The 27,178-nt window shown below is 47.9% G+C and overlaps 1 protein-coding gene across 1 annotated transcript in view; it reads right to left on the bottom strand.

Moving 5' to 3' along the window:
- Positions 1 to 27,178, bottom strand: part of LOC143981511 (uncharacterized) — a 44,378-nt gene that overhangs the window by 4,100 nt on the left and 13,100 nt on the right. The window contains exons 3-5 of the mRNA XM_077479380.1: positions 20,459 to 20,782; positions 10,335 to 10,598; positions 7,726 to 7,974 (exon numbers count right to left, since the gene is read on the bottom strand). Of these exons, the coding sequence (XP_077335506.1) occupies positions 7,726 to 7,974; positions 10,335 to 10,598; positions 20,459 to 20,782 (837 nt within the window). The remainder of the gene's footprint in view (positions 1 to 7,725; positions 7,975 to 10,334; positions 10,599 to 20,458; positions 20,783 to 27,178) is intronic.

The raw sequence follows: 27,178 nt of genomic DNA, 5'->3' as shown, positions 1-27,178 counted from the left end.
ATCTTGTAGCCAAGGAAATCAGTTTGCAGATCCATTGGCCAGATAGAGAGGCCAACTGGGCTGCAAACTCCCAAAGGCGACCTCCCCACCTGTATGACAGACGGGGGCAAACATTCGCGCGGTAACACCTTTCCCGCAGGCATGTTAGGCTTGCAGATTCAGGGAATTGTCCCCAAGGTTCATCCTGTTGGACTGGGAGCATTTTGCCGAAGTCCCGGACTGATGGAAAAGCCTCTTTAGAGAAAAAAAAAAATAAATCAGAAAAAAAATTAGGTCCTTTGCCTGTGGCGTGGCTCCTTAATCTTCCTGGTCTGTGGGAGCAAGGTACTCTTCCCACCTGTGACATTCTTAAGGTCATCCAATGAGGCTCCCAAGAGCCACTCACCAAGGAAGGGTAAATCCGTCAAGGCATTTTTAAAATGCCTGGTCCTCCGACCAATCTTTCAGCCAAGTTAGGCGCCTCAGCACCACTGCCAACACTGAAACCCTGGATAGCAGAGGAAACGTATCCAGAGTCACGTTCCAATGTACTTACGAGCATGCACTAACTGGTCTGCTAGTTCCACGCAGATGGTAGTAGCCTGCTGCTTCTCCATTTTGCGGTGCAAAGTATTGCCTGTTCAGTAAGTGTCCCCGACACAAGTGCTGTGGTCAGTACTGGCCGCATTGCTGACCCCCCCCAACCATAATAAGGAACGGGCCACTGCCTCGGTTCCTGCCCATGGGGTCCTAAAACACAGCAATCTCTTCTACCGGGATCGTGGTTACTTGTTTAACCTGGATACTGGGGGGTCCACGACCAGAGGAGCCGATTTTGAAAGGCTCTCCTCAGGGGGGAACGCACCGTCATGAGACCTAAAAAGGTCCATTGCGGTCATCCCTGTTCCTATAAATGAACTTATCGAAACAAGTCAGATACGGAAGCCCTTAGGTGTACAGGCTGGCTCACGGGACCCAAAAGGTGCCGCTACCTCAGCGGAGGAATCTGAGGTGTCCTGCATTTTCAGGGTATCAGGCCAGCTGCGATAAGTGCTCCAACAAAAGTTTTTCGCGCGGACCCAGCTGTGGACTCATCCTCCGTGTCCGATCGGTCCTGGTCAGAGTCATCTGAAACAGAGCAGCAGTCACCAGCCTCAGTGGGGCCCGAGTCTGTGTCAGAGCTCACCCTGGAGAGCGGGGGGGGGGGGGGGTCAGGGGCTGCAGTTTTACCACCCTTGCGCCCATGTACCGCCTCCATCTTTGCAACGAATGTGTTAAGGACCCCGTCCAGAGGCACTGCACTGTCTGCAGGCGAACTGGCTGCAATTGCGTAGATTTCGGGGGGGGGGGTTGGGGACACCAGTTTCTGAAGCCATGCTGACCCTACCCTGTCTGCCACCTGATGGGGACTTAGGACAGCGATGGTCCCACTTTCCTAACTGCTGCAGGCTGAGGGGCCCCCACTGCAGGACTCACCACCCTGACCGAGTTCTATGCTGTCCAGCTAGGTGTGCCTGTATCCCGCATCAGCTCCCAGATGCCTGAGAAAACCACGCTGTGCCGAGCCCCAGGACAGCGCTGAGCATGAAAAACATGTTCAGGCTTCAACAAAATGGACGCAGCAATAGGTTCCCTACCATCCTCAAAGACCCCGGGCCTGGATGGTGTCCCTTCAGCATGGTATCAGACATACTGAGTTGATAGCTCCCAAACTTCCGCTCACTTATCATGCGTCCTTGGAGCAGGAAATTCTCCCCGATTCAATGAACGAAGAATTAATTGTGGTCCTACCTAAACCGGGGAAAAACAAGCTGCTATGTGAATCTTACCGACCCATTTCACTCCTGAATAACGATGCAAAAATCTTGGCCAAAATACTGGCTCTTCATCTGCAGAAGGTTATACTATTTCTTATACCAGATCAGGCTGGTTTTATGCCTGGGCGCAGAATGTTTGATAATATACGAAGATTATATCTACATATCCATAGGGCATGCAAAGACAAAAAGCAGTAGTTTGGTTCTATCATTAGATGTGTTAAAGGCTTTTGACATGGTTCGTTGGTCATTCATGTGGGAGACTATGTCAAACATGGGGTTTGGCCCGCAGTATACAAAATGGGTTCGCCTACTCTATGCAAACCCGAGAGCAAGGGTCTGAACCAATAGAGAGGTCTCTTCACCATTCTCTCCGCTCCTGTTCGCTCTCGCCATTAGCTCTGGCAGTGCGGCCGGCCTCGGGGATAGGGGGCATGCGGCTTGGGGTGCTGGAGGAAAAGATATATCTTTATATGCAGACAGTGCACTGATTTACTTAGACGGCAAGGAAAGCTCTTTTAGGGGTCTCATGCAGGTGGTGGAGGAGTTTGGGGAAGTGTTTGGTCTGAGGGCCGGATAGGATAAGTCTATAGCCTTTCCTATTGGCCCCCCCTGTCCATATGATTATTTGAAAATGTCCAATCTCCAGATGACTCAATCCTTTAACCTCCCTGGCGGTATGATTCAGTCTGGAATTAGGTGCTGAAAGCGCTACGATTATTTTGCGTGACAATCTGGCGTTTTATTTTGTAGTCCTGGAATTCATAGGAATAACGCTCTTAAATCTCTTCAAACCAGAGTCTAGCAGACATCCCGGGTATGATAAAATTTATAATATAAGAATAATAAAAAAATATTCAATAATGTAATCAAATCCTAAAACACTGAAAAAGGGACACTTTTGTTGCTATGGACAATCTCCAAATTCCAGGCAGAAAAAAAAAAAAAAAAAAACAGTATTTATAATATAAAACTGCATGCAGGGCACTGCACAGACCACTAGGGACAAAGGGGGTGTGTATTTTTTAATACAGCACTGTAATCTAAGATTACAGTGCTGTGTGTGTTTTGACTTTTTTGAATTTGCCACCGTTCTCGGCTCCCGTGCGCCGTAACGTCGCAAGGAACGGAGCTCGGCGGCATTCGGCACTGTGAATCGAGCGGAGGACAGCTCGATCACACAGCGCGGGGGACATCGCTGGATCCAGGGGACAAGGTAAGCAAGTCTCACTGTGTCCTCCCCTGCATCCAGCGATACCGTACCGAGTCTGGCTCGGGGTTACCGCTCCTGCTAGTAAATTCCTAACCCGAGCCAGACTCGGGATTACCGCTAGGGAGGTTAAATACCTGGTTATTCAGATCCATAACGAATTCCCAAAATATGAAGATCTAAACATCACCCCCATCACTAAGCAGATGGTGGACAGACTCCAAACATGGTCAACACTCCCTCTTAATTTAATAGGATGCATAAATATTTTCAAAATGATCTTCCTCCCAAAAATGTTATATTGCTTTAGGGCTGCCCCAGTTTCTCGCCAAGAAGTTATTCCTGAAAATTGAATCCACTTTGTCGACCTTTATATGGCAGAATACCCATCCGCAGATAGCCAAGGCATCCTTACAGTCTTCTAAACAAAAAAGGAGGCCTGGCCCACCCAAATTTGTACAATTACTTTATTGCTTCCCAACTTACATATATGTCTATGAATGGCTGCACTCCGATCCTCAGACTCCTTCCACTGCTCTTTTGTCATCTTTTCATGTAGTTTGCTACAGCTAATGATGTGCTGCATAGGGCACTTAACTCTAAGTGTTCTAGGTTCTCCCCTGTGGATGTGGGTTTGCTGGCATGGAGAGAGGGGGGGGGGGGAAAATGCTCTCAAAAACCACTCCCGGAAGGTCACCACAAACCCCGCTTTGGGATAATCCTAGTCTTCCTGAGCTCTATGGGCATCCAGACTCCCAAATGGTGGACCCGGCTGCAAATTACGCATCTTTCTGATATAATTAAGGGGAATATATTTGAATCCTTTGAAAGTTTAAGGTGTAGCCATGCAATTGATCAAATTCTTTTATAAATACCCGCTCCTTTTGCACACCAACCCGGGTTCAGTTTGGCTCCCTGACCATAGAGATCAAGGAATCTCCAATGGAGGATTTATTGTCCTACCCAGAGATTACTAAACTGGTCACAACTTTTTATAGTCATCTCTCCAGGGCAGGGACAGACCCATTCCAGAATTCCTACACAAAGTGGCAAAGGTTGATACCCGAATTGACGGAGGAGGGTTGGGGAGGAGGCTACTGAAGTCTGTTTTCAGGACATAATAAGCACAGCAGATCAATATGTTCAATTTAAGTTTATCCACCATTTGCATTATACCCCAGCCAGACTGGCACGTATGGGCTCAAGAGTTCATGCATCTTGCGCTAGATGTACTTTTGAGAATGCGGATCTGTCAGGAAGATCCGTCTCACAGGCGTCCGAGCGGCGTAAGTCGCAGGAGATCTTTTGCGCAGTTTCAAGAGCGTTACCGTGATCAGCGGTGCGCGCGGGAGCGCGCGCGGCCGTTTGACGCAATTGGCGCCAATAGCGCTATTTAAACTGGATCCATGCTTCACTGCCTTGCTGCCTGATCAACAGCGTTCCCGTGCTTCCTGGTAACCTGTATCTGAACCTGCATCCGTATCCTGATCCGTATTGAACCCGGCCTGTTCCCGACTCTGTTTGCTGCCTGCCCCCCGACTTTGGCTTGTACCCGACTACTCTTCTGGATTCCGTTTCTGTACCTGATCTGCCCGCCTGTGCCTGACCTGGACTGTAACACCATCCAACTGTAAGTTGCTTGTTCACCGCTGTTGTACTACAGGACACCTCCCAGTCTTTCACCATACCCGGCTGTTACTCCCTCTGTGCTTGTTGCCTTCTACCTCTTGCTGCAGACTACTGGACTCTTACCACTTCCCGCAGTATCACGTTTGCACCTGCATCTGCTGTCTGACTACAGAACCCCTCCCGTTCGCTGTTCCCTGCGTTCACATGCATCCCGTTGCTGGACTACAGGAATCCTTCTGCTGTCTGCTGAACCGTTACCTCACCTTTGCCTGCATTCCGATACCGGACTACAATACACCTCCACCATCAACGGTCTGCTGCTTCTTACATCTACCATCCAGTCAGGCACTTGTGCCCCTCTGTGCTCCTGAGCCCGTCATCACTACCAGGGTCTCTTGAGTCAGAGGTCTACGAGAAGCCACTCCCTGCACTCCGGGCTCTGCCTTAAGGTACGTGACAGGATCCATATTACATGGTTTGGGGTTGTCCTGGACAGGACTCTTATTGGAAGGACCTGTTCAATTTTTTTTTGAAGACCAACTTGCCCTGCCGATGAGGTGGGACTACTGGGCATCCTGAATGACTTAATTCACAAAGCATCTGCTTGGATTTTAGTACATACCATCTTATTCTATGCACGTAAAGTGATTTTGTTGAACTGGAAAGTGAGTGACCCCTACAAAACCCAATCTCTGTATGGTATTAATGGGGAACTTCCCAAATTCAAAATTGTGTATAAAAATAGAGCTTGTTTAACCACTTGCCGCCCGCCATATAGCAAAAGGACGGTGGCAAAATGGTTGTAATATCCTGAACAGACATCATATGACGTGATCAGGATATTAAGCCCCCGGGGGGCGCGTATCGCGGCGATCGTTGTTGCAGGGTGTCAGTCTAACACACTGCAACTACAATCTCGGTAAAAAGTCTCCAACGGAGACTCTTTACCACGTGATCAGCCGTGTCCAATCACGGCTGATCAGTGTACATAGGAAGAGCCGGTAATCAGCTTTTCCTCACTCGTGTCTGTCAGACGCAAGTAGAGGAGAGCCGATCAGCTGCTTCTCTGACAGGGGGGGGGGGGGGTCTGTGCCAATTAATTATCAGCACAGCCCCCCCCCCGAGGATGCCCACACTGGACCACCAGGGTTGCCACCAGACCACCAGGGATGTCCAGCAACAGGTATGCCCCCTAGACCACCAGGGATGCCAGTCAGTGCCCAAATGGATGCCAATCAGTGCCCACAATGGGCATCACTGATTGGCATGCATTATTGTTTGGCATCGATCCCTATACAGTACACAATGCCCATCCGTGCCCATCCATGCCAATCCGTGCCACCTATCAGTGTCTGTGTCACATATCAGTGCCGCCTCAGTGCCACTTCATTGATGCCACATCATTGGTGCCCATCAGTGCCGCCTTATTAGTGCCAGTCACTGTGCCCCCGTCAGTGAAGGAGAAAACTTGTTTACAAAGTTTTGTATCTGAAACAAAAAAAAAAAAAAGTTTTCAAAATTTTCGGCCTTTTTTTATTTGTTTAGCAGAAAATAAATCCCAGAGGTGATCAAATACCACCAAAAAAAAAATAAAAACTATTTGTGGGAACAAAATGATAAAAATTTAGCTTGGGTACGGTGTAGCATGACCGCGCAATTGTCATTCAAAGTGCGACAGCGCTGAAAGCTCAAAATTGGTCTGGGCAGGAAGGTGTATAAGTGCCCTGTATTGAAGTGGTTAAAAAAAAGGTAATAAAGTGTGGCAGCCGTGGTTGGATGTCTCTGGCTCCTTCTGGGGGGCGGGGGATTGTCCTATCCTCGCAACTATTCTAGTTGGGGTTGCTGGGGGTGGGACTGGGCCTGGTGGTTGCTGTTATGAGCTGTAGGATACTAACAGGAAGTACAGAGTATAAGGAAAGCTGGTGTAATAAGAAATCGCATTGATGTTGAGTATTTTGGTACATTGACATGAACAGTGGCACGGTGATGTGTATGAATGTGGTATGTGGAATGTAGTATGTCTGTCTTTTGTTCCATTTTAGTGTTGTTGTTTCTTAGCTTCTATTTTGCTGAAGTACCCTTTTGGCGGAATTGAGTAACATTTTTTCTCTAGCTGTCATGAATAGGGTAGCGGGAAGCTGTATGGCAGTGTCCAGGCTGGGTGGTTACCCATACCAACGGTTACTTGTACCAACTTATACAGTACTTAATATATAAGCATGAAGGGAATATAACGCTGTCTGTGTGTTAGGTATCATTGTTCTATATTATGTATACTGCTTAATATTTAAAGAGGAGGGCCAGTTTAAAAAAAAAAAAAAAAAAAAAAAAAAGTCAGCAGCTGCAAACACTGCAGCTGCTGACTTAATAAAATCACTTACCTGTCCAGGGCGCCCGCGATGTCGGCCGCCCGAGGCCGAGCCGTCCCTCGGCTCTCGGGTCCCGGCGCCGCCATTCCCTGTAAGGGAAACAGGCAGCGGAGCCTTATGGCTTCACTGCCCGTTTCCTACTGCGCATGCGCGAGTCCCGCAGCTACTGCGCATGCGCAAGTCCCGCAGCGCTTTCTGAATGGGACGCGCTGTGTTCTGGTACACACAGTTCCCAGAACACAGCGCGACCCATTACCCAGAAGACGCCGCGACGAAGACAGAAGATCTCCGTGGAGGAGGAAGAGGAAGATTTGGATAAAGTGCCTAGCAACAGGCATTTCTGGTAAGTAAAAAAAAAAAAAATTTTTTTCATTTTATTTTTTTTAGATTTTTTGTCATTTTTAACATTTTTTGCTTTTCAGGGTGGCCCTCCACTTTAAGTTGTAATGTTGAAAACTAAAACACCTTTCAAAAAAAATAAAAAATGATATATACGAGAGTTCTTCAAAAAACATGCCGCACTATTTTTTAACAAGAAAAAGTGTGGAAACTTTTTAAAGACCCGTTGCACACTCAGTATCAGTTTGTATTTCTGGTGGTCATGTGATGTCTAAACTTCCATTAGGAGAGAACATTGACACAATGTTACTATTGTGTGTGTCACACACCAATGCATCATCTATACAGATCACATTACTACCCCAGCAATTGCCCCTCTCACCTCTATTCTTCCGCCAGTAGTTCCAGGTCTCTTCAGGAATCGTCATAGTGATCCCAACCCCAGATCTCCTCTTGGCATCTCTCAGCGTCCCATTGTCACCCATCAACTGGTATTTTTCGGAGAGAGGCACCCAGTCCACATACTTGGCCACAGATTTATCTTCCTCAGACAAGAGGACACTCACATCCATGTCTTCACCCAGCCGGCTGCTGTTACAGGTGATGTTGAAGAGGAAAACTGGATCTGAAACTATCAGGACAGTCACAGGTCACCACCACAGAGCCCAGATACATGAAATAAGAGTGCTAGCTCTTGTACATGCACCAATTAGTCACATGATCAGCAGCCCTTCCCCCACATGCAGTATCCAGTTTTCCTCAGTACAATGGAGTAAGACGTATCCAATAGTAATCCCTCACATTCAACTAGGCTTGTTTTGTAATGCTAAAGATGTTTTACTCTTTATTTAGAGGCACTTGTAGAGCATCAACAATTTATGCAGCAATCCACGTATACACTCACTGGCCACTTTAATAGGTACACCTGTTCAATTGATTGGTATCACAAATTGCTAATCAGCCAATCACATGGCAGCAACTCGGTGCATTTAAGCATCTAGATATGGTGAAAATGACTTGAAGCTCAAAACAGAGCATCAGAACGGGGAAGAAAGTGGATTTAAGTGACTCTGAACATGGAAGAACAGGAAACGGAGGCAACAAGTCGCACAGGCTCACCAACATTGGACAATAGAAGACTGGAAAAATGTTGTCTGCTCTCGATTTCAGCTGCAACGTTCAAATGGTGGGGTCAGAATTTGGCTTAACCATGGATCCACCCTGTCTTGTATCAATGGTTCTGGCTGGTGGTGTAAGGGATATTTTTTTTGGCACACTTTGGGCCCCCTTAGTACCAGTTGAGCATTGTTTAAACACCACGGCCTACCTGAGTATTGTTGCTGACCATGTTCATCCCTTTAGGACTACAGTGTCCCCATCTTCTGATGGCTCCTTCCAGCACAATAGTGCACCATGTCAGACAGGTACAAAGATATACACTCAGGGGACAATCCCCCTCATTTGCATAATGACACAGGGCGGGGTAAACTTTACTTCCTCCATTAACATGACACAAGTGTATTCAACTTTCCAGCAGTAGACATCTTTATAGAGGGGCTCCTGAAGAAATCCCCCCTCCCCCCCCCAGTATCTAATCCATATATACATCCCATAATACTTTGCTCCCAAGGCAGACAAAAATAGAACAATGGGATACAGGCACTTAAAGAGGAAGTAAAGGCAAAAAAAAACACCCTGTAAGGCAAAGGCATAACGATCTAGTATGCATAGCATACTAGCTCATTATAAATAACTTACCTGAGAACGAAGCCCCCCAAAGCGGTCCCCCGTCTTCCTCTTCGCCGCTGCCATGTGTCCTGGAGCGACTTCCGGGTCTTGCAGCTCCGGCACCGTGATTCGCCGGAGCCGCGATGACGTCACTCCCGCGCATGCGCACGGGAGCCGACACTCGCGGCATATCGGCGCGATCTGTGGCCCGTCCACCGCTGTCTATGGGTAAATATCTCCTAAACTGTATAGGTTTAGGAGATATTTCTTGGACCTACAAGCCTGCCTTAATCTAGGCTTACCTGTAGGTCAAAGTGGTTTGTAAAGGTTTACAACCACTTTAACACATGGCAACACCCCAAACTATCTAGAAATTGTCTGAAACGAAAAGGTGGAATTTATCTTCATACATTTCTTCAGGAATACCGTTCAGAAATATCAGTGTCCCAAGTGAAAGAGCCCCTTCATTCTTTCAGCACAAACCACACATAGAACCAGGATAACAGGGGTAAAAAGGGAATGCCGAGTTGGGTTACTGCAGACCCGACTGGGGTTCTCGGTCACCCTGTGTCCCTAATAGACACAGAGTGACTTACACATAGGAGTGGCCAGGGGTACTGAACAAGGAGTTGCACAACCTCTAAGTTAAGCTGGGTTCCACAAGCCCTCCCCCAAAGTGACTCCCGTCACATCCATGAACGTGATGAAAGGTGTGGAATTTTATTAAAAAAAAAAAAAACCCTGTTCTAATTCCATAACCCATCACGTGCAATATCTGGGGCATGTGTAATTTTTCAAGTTACATGGCTGAAGGTGTGAATTCTTCAATGGGCAGAGAAAAGACATCTAAAAATGGCATTATACATGGGTGGTCCACACCCACCCTTGTTTAGTGATCCTGGTTTGATATAGATGGCCTTTCTCATACCCTTTTGAGAACAAGTTGTCCTCTTTCAGGAACAGTAAGGTACATTATACAATACACTTTTACATCTTTCAACATGATCTTGCACAAAACATCTGTCTTGAGCCATTCCATAGCTATGGGATGGAGGTAACAGACACCCCAAAAAAAAAAAAAAAAAAAAAAAAAAAAAAAAACACACAGCACTGTTCATCAAGCATACAAATCTCTTGCTGAGCAGTAGAGCTGCTAGAGACTCATTGATGAAAGGCCAGAATTCCAAGATATGGCACAGTGTGACACACCATCGATCACCTTCTATAGAAAAAGCAGATTACCCCAATAATTGCCCCCCTCACCTCCGATCGCCAGCTGGCAGTTCCAGGTGTCCTCAATGACCAGGTTTGTGATCCTGACTTGGAACCTCCTCTCGGCGTCGTCTCTCTGCACACTGGGGATAATCAGCGTCCTATTGCCATCTATCAGCCGGTATCCTTTGAGGAAAAGCTCCCCGTCCACCTCCCAGGTCACAGCGCTCTCTTCTCCAGAGAACTGGACGCTCACAGCCATGTCCAGACCCAGCCGGCTGTGGTTCATGGTGATGTTGAAGATGAGAACCCGATCTGGAATTATTAGAAGAACAGTCACCATCAGTCATGTGTCACCAACAAGGAGCCCAAATACATGGAATAGAATGCTAGCTCTTGAACATGCACTGATTATTGGTCACGTGAGCTGCGGACCCCTCCCCCACATATACAGTTCCCAAGAAGTTGCTAGTAGTAAGTTGCATTCAGTTGGACTTGTAGTGTAATGTTAAAGATGATTAACTACTTAACCAAGTAACTTTTTCAGCTTCAATGACTGTCAGAAACATACACCAGCAATTCCAGCCATGTGGGTAATGGTTGGCTTTATAAAATAATTGAATGTGTTAAGGCAGATGTTGATTGACTTGAAAGTTTGTAAAACTGTTCAGGGCCATTTCCTGAATGCAGTGTGCAAGATCGTAGATTGGGCCCCTTACAATAACCCCTTTACAACACGGCAACGCATATCATGGAAGAGCTCTCGATCATGAGACCAGGCTCTCAACGAGAGACCAGAGTCTCCTAGTAACAAATCAGGAGCCAGAAGCCCCGTTTCCCGATCACTGTGATGGGCCATTACATTGAGCCGTTATGGTGGAGCCAGTTTTTTTTCTTCCTCTGAATGCAGAGAAAGACAATTTGCATCTTTCTCCTTGCCAGGGGAGAAAGATGTAAACAAGTGCGTTAGAGTCCATTCACACAGGGGCAACTTTGGATTCGACTTCAAGTCACCCCAAGTGGTGCTACATGGGAAAAAAAAAAAAAAATCAATGCATGGATCCATCTTAATGCACACAATTGCAGTCGCTCTGACTTCAGAAAAGGTTCCTGTACTACAATCTGACTTCTAGGCGACTTGTACCCATAGAATTTAATGGAAGTCGCCTTCAAGTCGGATCTCCATCTATATTGAAGTGACAATGTCGCCTCTAATAAAAACTGGCATGGGTTCTCCTCCAAGGGAAAACCAGGCCCTTAGGTCCGATATGGATTTTAAGGGGCTCTCCCCCCTACGCCGGAAAAAATGACGTGGGGGTCCCCCCAAAATCCATACCAGACCCCTATCTGAGCACACAGCCCGGCCAGGAAAGGGGGTGGGGACTAGCGAGCGGACCCCCTCCCCCCCCCCTCGAACCATACCAGGCTGCATGCCCTCAACATGGGGGGCGGGTGCTTTGGGGAAGAGGGCGCCCTGCGGCCCCGCCACCCCAAAGCACCTTGTCCCCATGTTGATGAGGACAAGGGCCTCTTCCCGACAACCCTGGCCATTGGGGTCTGCTTATCAGAATCCCCCCCACCCTATGTGAATGAGTATGGGGTACATCGTACCCCCTACCCGTTCACCCTAGGAAAAAATAAAGTAAAAAATACATACATACATATACACATACATACACACACACACACACACACACACACACACATTTATATACATATACACAATATACAGGTTTTTAAAGTAATTAGGTAGCTCTGGGGGTCTTCTTCTGAATGACTTCGGGGGTCTCTTCCGACGCCTCCGATCTATCCTGCCGGGCTCCTCCGCCATCTTCTTCCAGCTTTTACTAGCGTTGGCCTGGTCTTCTCCGTCCTTCACTCTTCTCTTCTGATGTTGACACAATGCTCTCTCCCGCTGTAATGCCGTGTGCAACGACTTATCTAGGCATGGGGCGTGGTCACCGGGTGATGTCACACGGTGACCCTGCCCCTTGATGTCACAGTCCCAGCATGCCCCGGGACTTGATGTCATAAGGGGCAGGGTCACTGTGTGACATCACCCGGTGACCACGCCCCATGCCTATATAAGTCGTTCCGCACATCGCACACGGCATTACAGCGGGAGAGAGCGGCATGTCAACATCAGAAGAAGGAGGGATGAAGGCCAACGTTAATAAACGGAGCTGGAAGAAGATAGCGGAGGAGCCTGGGACAAGAGGCCGGAAAGCACAAAGAGTTGGAAGAGACCCCTGGAACTGCCTATTAAAATTACTTTAAAAACCAGTCTAGTGTGCTTTTATTGACACTTTATCCCCCAGTTGAATGGGTAGGGGTACGATGTACCCCATATTCATTCACATAGCATGGGGGGCCGGGATCTGGGGGCCCTCTGGATTCCAATAACCCCCCACAGACCCCGACAACCAATGGCCAGGGTTGTCGGGAAGAGGCCCTTGTCCTCATCAACATGGGGATAAGGTGCTTTGGGTACCGAACGCGGCCTCCACCTGGGAGACTAACAACTGCAGGACAAATGGCAATGCAACTAACGGGACCGAGGGGCTGGAAGGATCCACCCCTTTACCAGAGGATCTGGAGAGGAAACTTGCAAAATAAGGTTAGCAGAAGGAAGGAGACAGACTGACAGTCAGGGCAGCCTAACAGAGGGAGATACTCCTCAACACCAGCAAGTGGTGTGTGTAACCCATGTGTGCCAACCTCCTAGTCCTACTGCAGCTGCCGTGCGCCAGAAAGCCCTGGAGACCACACCCACAGGATATAGAGGGGTTAGGGAAAAATCAAGGTGACCACTGCGATCAACTCCACAAAAAAAGGCCGCTCAAAGCCTGTCCAGCCATCTCCCATAGCAAAGCCACCAGAACCCCTGGCAATATGGCCTCCAGAAACAGTCAACAGGACCACATGGTAGCCACAAACAGGCTTTACCAGGCCCCCACAGGGAGAATGGACAGAGCACAGAGCGGTCAATCCGCAGTCAAACTTCCCTCTCTGCAACCCCCCCAGGAGGGCCCCAAGGGCAGTAGGGAAGGCAGTATGGAAGGGGCAGCTAGTGTATAAAGCCAGGTGGGATACAAGCTGGGGGAATGAGAGGACCCCACGGGACCCACACTGTCTGGGAAGGGAAAGGAAGGGGCATCTACTTATCAATCCAAAGGAGCATGTGGGTAAGGCTCCCATGACAGATCCTCCTCGCCGCTAAAATGAAGGCGGTCAGCCAGGGTAGAACTGTGACATGGACTCCGGCGTCCAATCATGTGTGTCCTCAGAAGTTGTTTAACTCGCTGGCCACCCTGGTCCAGGATGGTTCTAGTCTCGGCCGACCCACAGCTTAGCTAAGGGCCTGCGTGCGCTCGATGGCTGGACTGGGGTGACTACTTGGATTTAAAATAGCCATCCCATTGCCTAACCCAGCTGTTGACTGAAGATCCTCCACAGAAAAGTGAAAATAAAATAAACCCCACACACCACATCTACTACAAGTCCCAGCAGGGAACTAGGCCCATACTCCGGAACACTGGGCAGGACTGGTGGCCTATGCATGGAGAGGGGGTTTTATGCACAGAGGACTACTCAAAAGATGCCAAGCACTTTCCTGCCTACTCCTGGTAGGTGGTACTATAAAACCCTATCAGCCATGAATATGAAGAGAAGCTGTGTCCATCAATGAATGACAGAGAAACATAAAATTTCTCATACTCCTGACATACGAGTACATTATTTTTTTGTGGGTCAAACAATAAGGCTTCATGCACACGAGACGCAGATGCAAACGCTGCTGGACACATGTTGAAACCGGCGTTTAGAAACGCGCGTTTTGCCGCGATTTTTACCGCGATTTAGCGGCGTTTTACCGCGTTTGCGTCTAGAAGCGTTTAGTTAAGCTAACATCATAGACCCTCCCCAGCTCAAAAATTAACTATTTCAGCAATTTTGTGAGACCAGAGTGAGTAGCAGCAGCTGTGAGAGCTGCAGTGTACTTGTATTTAGCGTGTCACTTGCCACGGCACCTGCCACAAGTTGTGGATTGTCCACTTGCCACGTGACTTGCCACATCACCTGCCACGTCACTTGCCATGTCATCTGCCACAAGTTGTGGATTGTCCAACTGCCACGTCACATGCCACAAGTTGTGGATTGTCCACTTGCCACGTGACTTGCCACATCACCTGCCACGTCACTTGCCACGTCACCTGCCACAAGTTGTGGATTGTCCACTTGCCACATCACTTGCCACCTGCCATGTCACTTGCCACAAGTTGTGGATTGTCCACTTGCCACGTCACTTGCCACCTGCCATGTCACTTGCCACAAGTTGTGGATTGTCCACTTGCAATTGCAATTGTTTAAAATATTTTTCTAATGGTTTTTCATCATTTGCAATCATTTTTGAGATTTTTTATGTAAAAAAAAAGGTCACCTTTAAAAACGCATATAAACGCAAACGCGGCTAAACGCGGTAGCGGCGTTTTGCCGCGTTTTGCGTCTGAAACGTGGAAATTTTTGTTTCTGAACGCATTTTTTTGCTTCTGGAAAAACGAGACTAAACGCAACTGCATAAAAACGGAAAAAAACGAGACTGTGTGCATGGACACATAGGATAACATTGAATGAGTTCAGGGGCAGTTGAAAAAACTGTCCAACTGCATCTGAACGCGCGTTTAACTGCGTCTCGTGTGCATGAGGCCTAATGCACATTCTGTTTTTATCCTACCTAAAAAAAAAAAAAAAAACACACAAACACAAACACACTATACTCATACTATAGGGACTATTTTTAATTTAAAAAATAAATGACCACAACCTTTGCCTCTCCATTTGTTATTCTCCTCTGGCTTGGAGGGAAAAAAAAAAAAAAAAAAAGTCAATGTATATTTTCTCCATTCACATGAGAACATACAGGGATGTATTTTACAGAAAGCAATCATAGGCTTTTAAAGTGATCATGTGACTTGTGATTAAATTGGATATGTTTTATAACAAAGTAGAAAATATCACATTACCTCATAAACTTAGGCCAAAATGTATTTTGTATAAATGACCCAAATCAGTGTATATTAGTCTGTAGGAAAATCTCATTTCTTCTTGAGGCCCCAAATCTCCAGGACAGTACAAATGATACCCTTTTTGAAAATTAGACAGTCCAAGGTATTTAGTAAGAGACATGATGTGTTTTTTGGAAACTAAAAAACGGAGGTGTTTTTATTTTACTTTTATTTTTTATTTTTAAACACATACTGCCACCAGTGCAGTACAGTGACATTATATGACTGGTGTGGCGGTGATCAGGGACATTGACTGGTGACCGTACGTGTGTGAAAAAAATAAATAAATAAAATAAATAAAGTTGCCCATAGTAACACTGAAGGTTTATTTTTTTGTGCTATAAAAAAATAAAAAATAAATAAAAAAAAATAAAAAAGACCGAAAACTCTAAAAAAAAATGAATTTTTCTTTGTCCGTTATAAAATTTAGCAGATTAGTAATTTTCTTCATAAATTTGGGCCAAAATGTATACTACTACATATCTTTGGTAAAAATTAGTGATGCACCAAAATTTCGGCCGCCGAAACATATCGGCTGAAAATGCCCTTTTCGGCAATTTGCCGAAAGAGAAAAACGTCCGATAATGGAGCCGAAAATGGGGCGTGGGCTGGGTGGGGGCGGTGCTCCGCCCCCAGCCCCTGGTGACGCCCATCATGGGGGGTGTATAGCACAGGAGAGCCGCCTCCGCCACCTGTTTGATCATAGCGCCGGGAACATCACAGCTTTCATTTCAATAGCTGTGTGTTCCCGGTTGCGTGCCGTCACACGCAGCCCCTCCCCCTTGTCCGGGCACTTTGATAGACAGATCATCCGCAGGATTGGACAGATGATCTGTCTATCAAAGTGCCCGGACAAGGGGGAGGGGCTGCGTGTGACGGCGCACGGCCGGGAACACACAGCTATTGAAATGAAAGCTGTGATGTTTCCGACGCTGTGATCAAACAGGCGGCGGAGGCGGCTCTCTTCCCTGCACAGGCTGGCTGCAAAATGGCATACAGGCTGCAATGAGGCACACTGGCCTGCAATGGGGGATGCCTCCTGTACCATGTCCCCAGTCTGACCACCTCCTGTACCATATATCCCCAGTCTGACCACCTCCTGTACCATGTCCCCAGTCTCTGACCACCTCCTGTACCATGTCCCCAGTCTGACCACCTCCTGTACCATATATCCCCAGTCTGACCACCTCCTGTACCATGTCCCCAGTCTCTGACCACCTCCTGTACCATGTCCCCAGTCTCTGACCACCTCCTGTATGCTGTTTCGGTAACGGTTTCGGTTTTCGGCCTAGTGTATTTTTCATTTTCGGTATCGGTTTCGGCACCAAAAAACCCATTCCGTGCATTCCTAGTAAAAATAAGTACAAATTAGTGTATATTATTTGGTCTTTGTGAAAGTTATAGAGTCCACAAGCTATGATGCCAATTTCTGAAAATTGATCACACCTGAAGTACCGACGGCCTATCTCATTTCTTGAGACCCTAAGGCCGCGTACACACGGGCGGACTGTTCGCCCAACTTTGTCCGCTGAACAGTGTTTCAGCGGACAGTCCGTTCGTGTGTGGGCTTCAGCGGACAGTTTCAGCGGACAGTCTGACGAACAAAGTTTTTCGAAATTTCCGTAAGACAGTCCGCTGAAACTTGGTTTCAGCGGACAGTCCGCTCGTGTGTAGGCTTGTTCGTCAAACTAAGTTCCGCGCATGCTCAGAAAGGATTTACACGGCGAAGGTTGCATTGCAGTGTATTGGACGTCGTATTTCTCGTCCCGTCGTACGTGCCGTTCACGTCATCGCGCACGCTTTCAGCGGACTGTTCGTTCATCGTGTGTGGTCAAGTCCGTTCATGCAAATTTTGAGCGGACTGTTTGTCGGATTGTTTGACGAACAAAGTGGTACGTGTGTACGCGGCCTAACATGCCAGGAAAGTACAAATTTCCCCTTCAAATGACCCCTTTTTGGAAAGAAGACATTCCAAGGTATTTAGTAAGAGGCATGGTGAGTTTTATGAAGTTGTAATTTTTTCCCCACAATTCCTTGCAAAATCAAGATTTTTTTTCCTCTTTTCACAAAATTGTCATTATCAGATTATTTCTCACACACAGCATATGCATACCACAAATTACACCCCAAACCACATTCTGCTATTACTCCTGAGTACAGCGATACCACATGTGTGACACTTTTACACAGCGTGGCCACATACAGAGGCCCAACATGCAGGGAGCACCTTCAGGCGTTTTGGAGCACCCAGGACAATTCTGACATTTCTCTCCTAACATGTAAAAATCATTTATTTCCTAGAAAATTACATAGAACCCCAAAACATTATATTTTTATTTAGCAAAGACCCTAGAGAAAACAATGGTGGTCGTAGCAACTTTATCTCGCACGGTATTTACGCAACAATTTTTCAAACTTTTTTTTTTTTGTCAAAAACACAAACAAAAAAAAACAGTTTTGTGCTCAAAAAATAAAACAAAACCGTAAAGTTAGCCCAATGTTTTTGTATAATGTGAAAGATGAAATTACGCTGAGTAAATAGATACCCAACCCAACATGTCACTCTTCAAAATTGCACATGCTCGTGGAATGGCGCCAAACATCGCTACTTAGAAATCCCCATAGGCGACAATAATTTTTTTTTTACTGGTTACATGTTTTGAGTTAGAGGAGGTCTGGGGCCAGAATTATTGCTCTCGCTCTAACGTTCGCAGCGATACCTCACATGTGTGGTTTGAACACCGTTTTCATATGTGGGCAGGACTTGGGTATGCTTCTGCATGCGAGCACATGGGGACAGGGGCGCTTTAAAACTTTTTTTTTTATTGTTCATTTTACTTTTAGTTTGACACTTTTTTTCCCCAAAAATAAGTTTTTTGATCCCTTGTAACAGGAATATGGCATGACAGGTCCTATTTACAGTGAAATATGGGGTCAATAAGACCCCACATCTCACCTCTAGGCTGGGAAGCTTGAAATAAAATAAGATTATGGCTTTGATCGTATTGGTGAGTCGGTAGAAGCACAGGTGGGCAGCGGGAGGGGGGGATGTCCCCTCTCGCCTCCTGTAAGAACAATCAAGCAGCGGAGCAGCCCCTATGATCATTCTTATGGTGTAGGGAATCGCCGGCTGAAAAAGCTGATATCTGAATGATGCCTGTAGCTACACCCATCAGTCAGACATCTCCGCACAAATTTATACAATATTTGTAACACATAGCATGTACATATCAAAAATGACATCCCAAAATAGATTCTACTCCTGAGTACGGCGATAACACGTGTGTGAGACTTCCACAGCCTGGCAACATACAGAGGCGGAGTACAGCCGAGCATGGCTGAGCATGACTGCGTATGGCTGGGTATTGCAGAGTATCACCGGGTATGGCAATTTATGGCAGGGTATTGGCAGGGCATTGCTGGGTATTGCAGAGTATTGGCAGGGCATTGGCAGGGTACTGCAGAGTATTGGCAGGGCATTGGCAGGGTACTGCAGAGTATTGGCAGGAAAATGCGGGGTTAATTGTCAGTGAGCAGCCCTGTGGGCACTGCAGATCCAGCCCACAGCGCTGCTGACACCGATCTCTCCCCTCTCTCTGTACCGATCGGTACAGACAGGGGGAGGGGGGAACCGGCATCATAACATGACGCCGGTTTGTTTACAAGTGATCGCTCCGTCATTTGACAGAGCGATCACGTGGTAAACGGCTGTGATGAGTGGATGCTCTCGAGTGCGCGCAACAGGGGGTGCGCGAGAGCGGAATTCTGGAAGGACGTACTATACAGTCCTCCCAGAGTTAAGCAACTGCCCTGTAGCCGTCATGCGGCTATAGGCCAGTTGTTAAGTGGTTAATTCAAGCTCTGCAAGCTGAGATAACATGCACTGCATTGATGCACACAATGTCACAGTAACCATGAGATAAAACAAAGTTCAGGAATATTCCTTTATCCCGTTTTGCAAATCTATGTACACTACAAACTGTATGAGTGAATCGGTTCCGATATCGCCGTTTTACTAACCTGACAGCCTTATTCTAAATAGAAAACCTTTATTTTGTTTGCAAATAATAAACAAACATTCTAACTACCAGCAAGAATAAGTCCTTACATTTAAAGAGCACCTGTCATTTCAGATCCATCATGGCAGCGCCTGTTAGCGGGCATCCGCTCACCTGCTGCCGCCACGTCCCTCACCTTGTTGTGTCACCGCTGCATCACCAGCCATCCCATTAAAGTGAATGGGACTGTTGGTGGGCCAACCGCGGGTGAGAGGGAGGGGCCAACCGCGGGTGAGAGATGACAGTTGCTCTTTAAAAATTATGATTTAAATCAAGTTGAATTAAGCCATTTAGCTAGTGATTTAAAGCAAATCCACCTTACATACAAATCAATGTGTATGGCAAAGGCAATGGTAATAAAAGTAGCAGCAGAGCTAGTGAGGAAAGAGAGGGAGAGCTATAGACTGGGGGGGGGGGGGGGGGGGTGATAGTCACAGAGGTGGTGGTTAAACTGTAGTATAATGGGTAAGAACACCAATATCTAAAATTTAGACCGTTATTTCTTGTGTCAAAAAAGTATCAAAAAAAGTATAACTTAGTTCAAACATTTTCCTTTCCTGGGAAATGTTTAAACCAAGAACGATACTTTTTTATCCCAGCTCTGACTTTCATCATTTCGCCCCCCCATTCTATAGCTCTCCCTCTGTCTTCTCTCACTAGCTCTGCTGCTACCAGAGCCTTTGCCATACACATTGATTTGTACATTTGTTCCCCCCCCCCCCCCCATTATTTTTTTCCCTTTAACATTCTGCTAAAACTTCTGTGAATCAGTGCTGCTGGGAGCTTGAAGAAGGGGGACACACCCCGAAAAAAATTGTATGTTAGTGCAAATAAATAAAAAATGCATCATGGACATTACTCAATTTTCTCTATTGCTTTTTAGAAAAGCAGCAGGTTTAGACACACATCTAAGCAGCAAAAGGTCTTCTGCATCACAGAAGTTCAGACGAGTGTTACCGGCTTCTACCAGATACACCATGACCCGGATAACGGACAACCTTCATAGACAATGCAGTGGGGGGGGGGGAGAAGGGGGGTGCATTTTGGTTCTTACCTAGAACTCTGACATCTATAGTAAAATCTGGCATGCCGGGCTTGTGATAACCGGTCTTATACACACAGGAATCATTCCCATCATCTAGGTGAGTCCAGCAGTGGCTGCTTGTGTTCAGGAGGATTCCAGGTTTACAAAATTTTACAGAGTTGGAACCACAGTGAAATGTGAAGAGAACATCGATTCCGTCCTTGCCTTCGCACTCTCTGTACACATTCAGGATATCATCAGGGTTAATACACCTTATAGGACCAGTGATGTATCTTACAGGGCGTACAAGTACCATCACTGAAGACACCACTGCCATCATCATCCACAGAAGACCTGAAAGAAAGAAAGATTTTTTTTTTAAATATTTCAATCTTTTTATTAAAGTTTTCCAGCTTCCCTAGCAAGGGAAAGACAACAGAATAGAAATAAATATATATATTTTTTTCAAAAAATTAAGAGACAACAGAATAGAAATTTAAACTATTAAGTGTGCCCCCTTCTGTAATTGAGTCATCACACTCCTGACCAGTTGACAGGGCTGAGGAGGGCTCTGGAGGCGGGGCCATAGTGATTGGCAATCAGATGAAATTGGTTACACAAAATAAAAAAAATTCTACAAGTGTGTGGGACTTCAATTTTTTATTTTTTCCCCCCACACAGCCTGAGCCTATCTATACTCGGGAGCCTCCCTACCCTCCACAGGTGCATCCCCCCCCCAGTGCATACCCCATCCTCCACGGGCCCTCTGCATAACCCTGCCTCAAAAGCGCCTTAAAGTGATTGTAAAGGGTTTTTTTTTTTTTTAGGTTGTAAACCCTTACAAACCACTTTGACCTACAGGTACGCCTAGATGAAGGCTTACCTGTAGGTCCAAGAAATTTCTCCTAAACCTGCACGGTTTAGTAGATATTTGCCCGAAAGACAGGCACCGCTGTCTACGGTGCACGCGCCGCAGACAGCGGCGCGCAGGCGCACTGAGCGCGCCGCAGTTAACGCCTATATGCCGCGAGCAGCGGCTCGGATGTGCGGGAGTGACGTCATCGCGGCTCCGATGAATGACAGCGCCGGAGCAGCGAGACCCACCAAGCAGATGGAGGCTCCGGACTACAGGGGACAGTGGTGACTTTGCTGGCTCCTGTGTCAGGTAAGTGACACATAATGGACTACTATGCGATGCAATGCATAGTAGACCATTATGCTTTACCTTTGCAAGGAATCAAAGAGGAAGTAAACCCATCAGGGTTTACTTCCTCTTTAAATAAACGTAATATTTAGCCAATGGCTAAGAGAACACACACAGAGTCCATGGGACCCGCAATCCTACTCACGGAGCTCACAGCGGGCGCACACGCGATGGCACGGCGGCAAATTCAAAGGGACCTACAGGTACACCCATTTGCGCAGGCGTGCCATTCTGTTGACGTACATCATCGTATGACGGTCGGGAACTGTTAATACATAGAAAGCATTAAGGTGAAAAAACGAGACTTTACAACTCAAAGTCAGCTTTTTATCTGAATGTAATAAAGATAAACCTTTCTGTGTGCAGCGACCCCCCCCCCCCCCCCCAATACATACCTGAGCCCCCTCTCTCCAGCGATAACCACAAGTGCTTCGGCTGTCCAGGACACTCCCTGATGATTGGCTTAGACACAGCAGCAGTGCCATCTGCACCCACTGCTGTCAATCAAACTCAGTTAGCCAATCAGAAGAGAGGGCGGGGCCCAACTGCAGCTTCTTGTCTGAATGGACACAGTTGTGGCTCGGCTCTGGTGGCCCCATAGCAAGCAGTTTGCTGTGGGGGCAATCAACAGACGGGAGGGGCCAGGAAGTTCCAGCCAGTGACCCGAGAAGAGGAGAATTGGGCCTGCTCTATGCAAAACCATTACACAGAGCAGGCAAGTATAACATGTTTTTTTTCTTTTTTTTTTTTATATAAAAATAACAAACAAGACTTTAGTATTACTTTAAAGTGGACCTGAGAAAGGATGTGGGCTGCTCTGTGCAAAACTAGCACCATAGAGCAGGTAAGTACAACTTACAAAGCCATCTACAACTCGGCCCCCAGCTAGATTACTAGCCTAGTCTCAAAATACCAACCAAATTGTTCTCTGTTCCTCCTGCTCTCTAGCTCCCTCATCACCTCCTCCCATACTCGCCCCCCAGGACTTTTTCAGAGCCTCTCCAAGCCTATGGAACTCCCTACCCCAATCTGTCCGCTTATCTCCTACTCTGTGTAGTTTTAGACAATCCCCGAAAACCCTGCCCCCACCTAACAACTGTACTTTCATTTTCTCCATCACCTCCTCCACCACAGTTAGTACCTTTAGTATCACTTGACCCCACTTTCCCTAGATTGTAAGCTCTAATGAGCAGAGCACTCGATTCCTCCTGTAACATATTGTAACTGTACTGTTTGCCCCCATGTGGTAAAGCACTGAGAAAACTGTGCTCTATAAATCATGTATAATATAATGTTTGCAAAAAAAAAAAAACACCACAAGACTAAAGCGGTAGTAAAGTGCAAGTGGTTAAAAACAAATTTCTGCAAGGTATTGCATACTAGCACATTATGATAGACTTACCTTTGAACAAAGCCCTCCAGCGTCGCAATGTCAATGCTGAGGCGGCTGACCTCTTCCCCCCAGTCTCCCTTCTGGGTTTGGGGCCTCCGGCTACAGGAGTGGCTGGGGGTGTGATGTCATGTTTCTGGCACTGTAAGCTGGACCTTCAGAGCTCATGTGCTGGTGACGTCACCGGTTACATGCACTCTGAACATCTCCTGAGCTGTGCAAGTAGAAGATATTCACAATACATACAGGCAAGCCGTATTAGAGGTTTACCCAGGGCCAAGACAAGGGGTGGGCAGGAGGAGCAGATGCCCTGGGCGCAATGGTTTATTGCAGGGATGGGGGCGCCCTGACCCTAATTTCTAAGAGAAGGGGCGCAGTTTGGCATCTTTGCCCTGGGCACTGGATGACCTTATCCAGGATTATATACAAGTAGTGCAACAGAATTTAATGCCACGTTAACCCCTTGCCTCCAAGCGTACGCAGATGTGCGTACTCAGCTTTCGGGGGTTATACGGGGATGATGTCCGCAGCTGCAGGCATCATCCCGGCACTGTTTTTTTAGAGCGGGCGATCGGCTTTCCAGTGATAACATCCGATGCGGCTAAAAGGCGCTCGGCTGTTATGCCGGGAGGAGCAGGAGGGGACCCCCCCCCGCAGCTCTTACCGGGGCTCCTGTTCCATTGGGAGCCCCGATCAACAATCCGCTGCTTCTGGTGGCTAGGGACAGACTGGAATGAAACCGCAAGCGGCTTCATTCCAGTCTCCTAATTGTAAACACGGAAGCGACGTCATGATGTCACTTCCCATTTACTCAGCTGCCATATGCGCCAGTTTAAAAAAAATATGTAGTGCATTTTCTTAAGCAGCCCAATCGTTGGCTGATGTTTGATAGCTGCTGAGTCCCCCCGTTGTCAGTTTTACACCCGGCTGGGTCCCGCCCATTCCGACATTAAACTCAATTCTGACAGCTCCTCTGTTACATTTCAGTAACAGAACGCTCAGTGTGCCACCTGCCAGTGCCAAAGCCAACCAGTGCCACCTGCCAGTGCAACAGCCAACCAGTGCCACCTGCCAGTGCCGAGTGTCACCGCCAACCAGTGCCACCTGCCAGTGCCAACCAGTGCAACCGCCAAACAATGCCACCTGCAACCAGTGTCACCACCAATCAGTGCCACCTACCAGTGCACCGCCACCTGCCACTACCAATCAGTGCCACCTGCCAGTGCCACCAGCTACCACAAACCAGTGCCACCTGCCAGTGCCATCCAGTGTCACCGCCAATCAGTGCCACCTGCCAGTGCCACTGCCAGTTACCTGCCAGTGACAACCAGTGCCACCAATCAGTGCCACCTGCCAACACCAACCAGGGCCACCTGCCAGATCCAAACCAGTGCCACCTGCCAATCTCCTGCCAGTGCTGCCAATTAGTGCCAATTAGTGCCACCTGCCAGTGCCAATCAGCGCTACGTGCCAGCACCACCGCAAATCAGTGCCACCTGCCAGTGCCAATAGTGCCACCTGCCGAGTGCCACTGCCAGTGACAACCAGTGCCACCGCTAACCAGGGCCACCTGCCATCGCCAACCAGGGCCACCTGCCATCGCCAACCAGGGCCACCTGCCATCGCCAACCAGGGCCACCTGCCATCGCCAACCAGGGCCACCTGCCATCGCCAACCAGGGCCACCTGCCAGTTCCAAACCAGTGCCAATCAGCGCTACGTGCCAGCGCCAGCGCAAATCAGTGCCACCTGCCAGTGCCATCTGGCAGTTCCACGTGGCTGCCACTGGCAACCAGTACCATCTGTCAGTCCCAAACCAGTGCTACCTGCCTAAGCCAACCAGTTCCATCTGTTGCCAGCCTTACTCTTGCTGGTCAGCCCATAACCCTGATGTAACAGCGTTACATTGTAGTTATTGACTGGGTGCTCCATTGTGAGTTAGGGATAGGGGGTGAAAATGACTGGCCTTATCCCAGGAGCTGACAATCCATACCACTCAAAAAAACAAAAACAAAAAAAAAAACTGGCTCCTAACTTTTTCAACTGGTTCCTAAATTCAAAGCAAAATTTGTCAACCCCTGCGCTTAATCATGAAAGGGTTAATTCTCCCCAACTGCACCTCAAATCCCACTCTGCTCTCCGTGACCCGCCCCCAAAGCCCTCTGCCCGCCATGGCTCCGCCCCCAAAGCCCTCTGCCCGCCATGGCTCCGCCCCCAAAGCCCTCTGCCCGCCATGGCTCCGCCCCCAAAGCCCCTCTGCTCGCCATGGCTCCGCCCTCAAAAGCCCCTCTGCTCGCCATGGCTCCGCCCCCAAAGCCCCTCTGCTCGCCATGGCTCCGCCCCCAAAGCCCCTCTGCTCGCCATGGCTCCGCCCCCAAAGCCCCTCTGTACCCGGTAGAGCCCCCTAAGCTGGCAGTGCGGATATTCCGGCACAGTGACCCTCCCTCATATCCCGGGCCTGTCACTGATCTCCCCGGCCGTGACATCCGAGCCGCGCAGACCGGCCGCTCCCCGCAGTGTGCAGCCCGAATCTCCCCTGACAGCCGGACACAGTGCTCTCCACCCCGTGCGGAGACCCGGAGCCCCCGTACACACCCGACACCCCGGAGCCCCCGTACATACCCAGAGCCGACAAACCGGAGTGCCGCATCTCTGCTCAGCATTGCCGCGTCCCGAAGTCCCGCGAAAGATCTCAAACACACGTCATAAACCATTAGGCGGGCAGGACCAATCATCTCCTGCGGGGGGCGGTCCCTGATGTGGAAAGAGCGATAGCCCCGCCCCCTGGACACGCCTCTATGTTCTGTTTTTTAATTCTGGAAGATCGAGTTACATTATATACACGTCATCCGAGGGGCGGGGACACCGATCAGCATGGAGATCACTGATAGAGGAGAGACTACTACACTGATCTCCACCTCCTACAGGGGTCCTACAGGCAGCACCAACTATAGAGATTATGGGCACCTCCCCCCCCCCCCCCATCAGAAATTGCAGTGTGTACGGTCATACATTTTTCTCCCCATCGTATTATGCCCCGGAAGTGACGTTACGGCCAGAAACTTCGCACTGCGTTCCAAACGATTTGCGATAATACAGCATAGTGAAAGCGTCAGATATGTCACGGAAGTGACGTAACAAATACAAACACTGGGCTATGCGCTCCAAGACTAATACTTCCCTTATACCTAGTGTCTCCAGAACTACCAGCTGTCCCTCTACAACCCAAAGCAACCTGTGGTGTTAGGTTCTGCAATGCTGGGACTTGTAGTGCCTATGATAGATCCTATCCTAGCATTGCAGGATCACAGGCACTACAAGTCCCAGCATTGCAGATCCTCACACCACAGGTTGCTTTGGGTTGTAGAGGGACAGCTGGTAGTTCTGGAGACACTAGGTATAAGGGAAGTATTAACCTTGGAGCGCATAGCCCAGTGTTTGTATCGTCTGTGACGTCACTTCCATGACATTAATCGGACGCTTTCACTGGTCTGTATTGTTGCAAATAGTTTTGAACACATCGCGCGCAGTGCAAAATTTCTGGCCGCAACATCACTTCCGGAGCATTTTATGATGAGGAGCAAAATATGATACTACAAGGGCTCCTCTCCACCACCCCCCCCAATCAAATTACAAAGCACTCCTTTGCCATCCCACCAATCAGAAATTACAAAGCACTCCTTCGCCATCCCACCAATCAGAAATTACAAAGCACTCCTTCGCCACCCACCAATCAGAAATTACAAAGCACTCCTTCGCCACCCCACCAATCAGAAATTACAAAGCACTCCTTCGCCACCCCACCAATCAGAAATTACAAAGCACTCCTTCCCCACCCCAATCAGAAATTACAAAGCACTCCTTCGCCGCCGCCACCCCCCCCCCCCCCAATCAGAAATGACAGGGTTCCTTCTCCACTGCCGATCCCCCCCCCCCCCATTAAGAATTTACATGGCACCCCCAATCAAATTTCAGAGCCCCTCAGTTGCAACCCCCCCAAAAAATTATATATAACACAGGGCACCGCTTCCCATAAGAAATACCGGAGTCAATCCATCAGACAGTTTTTTTTGGTTGAATATTCAACACAGAAAAATTAAATATATAAAGTAAATGATTACACAGAGTTGTCACACATACATCACCCTCTCTAACAT

This window comes from Lithobates pipiens, unplaced genomic scaffold (assembly GCF_037356315.1).
Source record: "Lithobates pipiens isolate NorthernLeopardFrog02 unplaced genomic scaffold, aLitPip1_a1.2 Scaffold_16, whole genome shotgun sequence".
Lineage (NCBI taxonomy): Eukaryota > Metazoa > Chordata > Amphibia > Anura > Ranidae > Lithobates > Lithobates pipiens.
The sequence above is the reverse complement of the archived record's forward strand: the minus strand, read 5'-3'. Positions and strand labels throughout refer to the sequence as shown.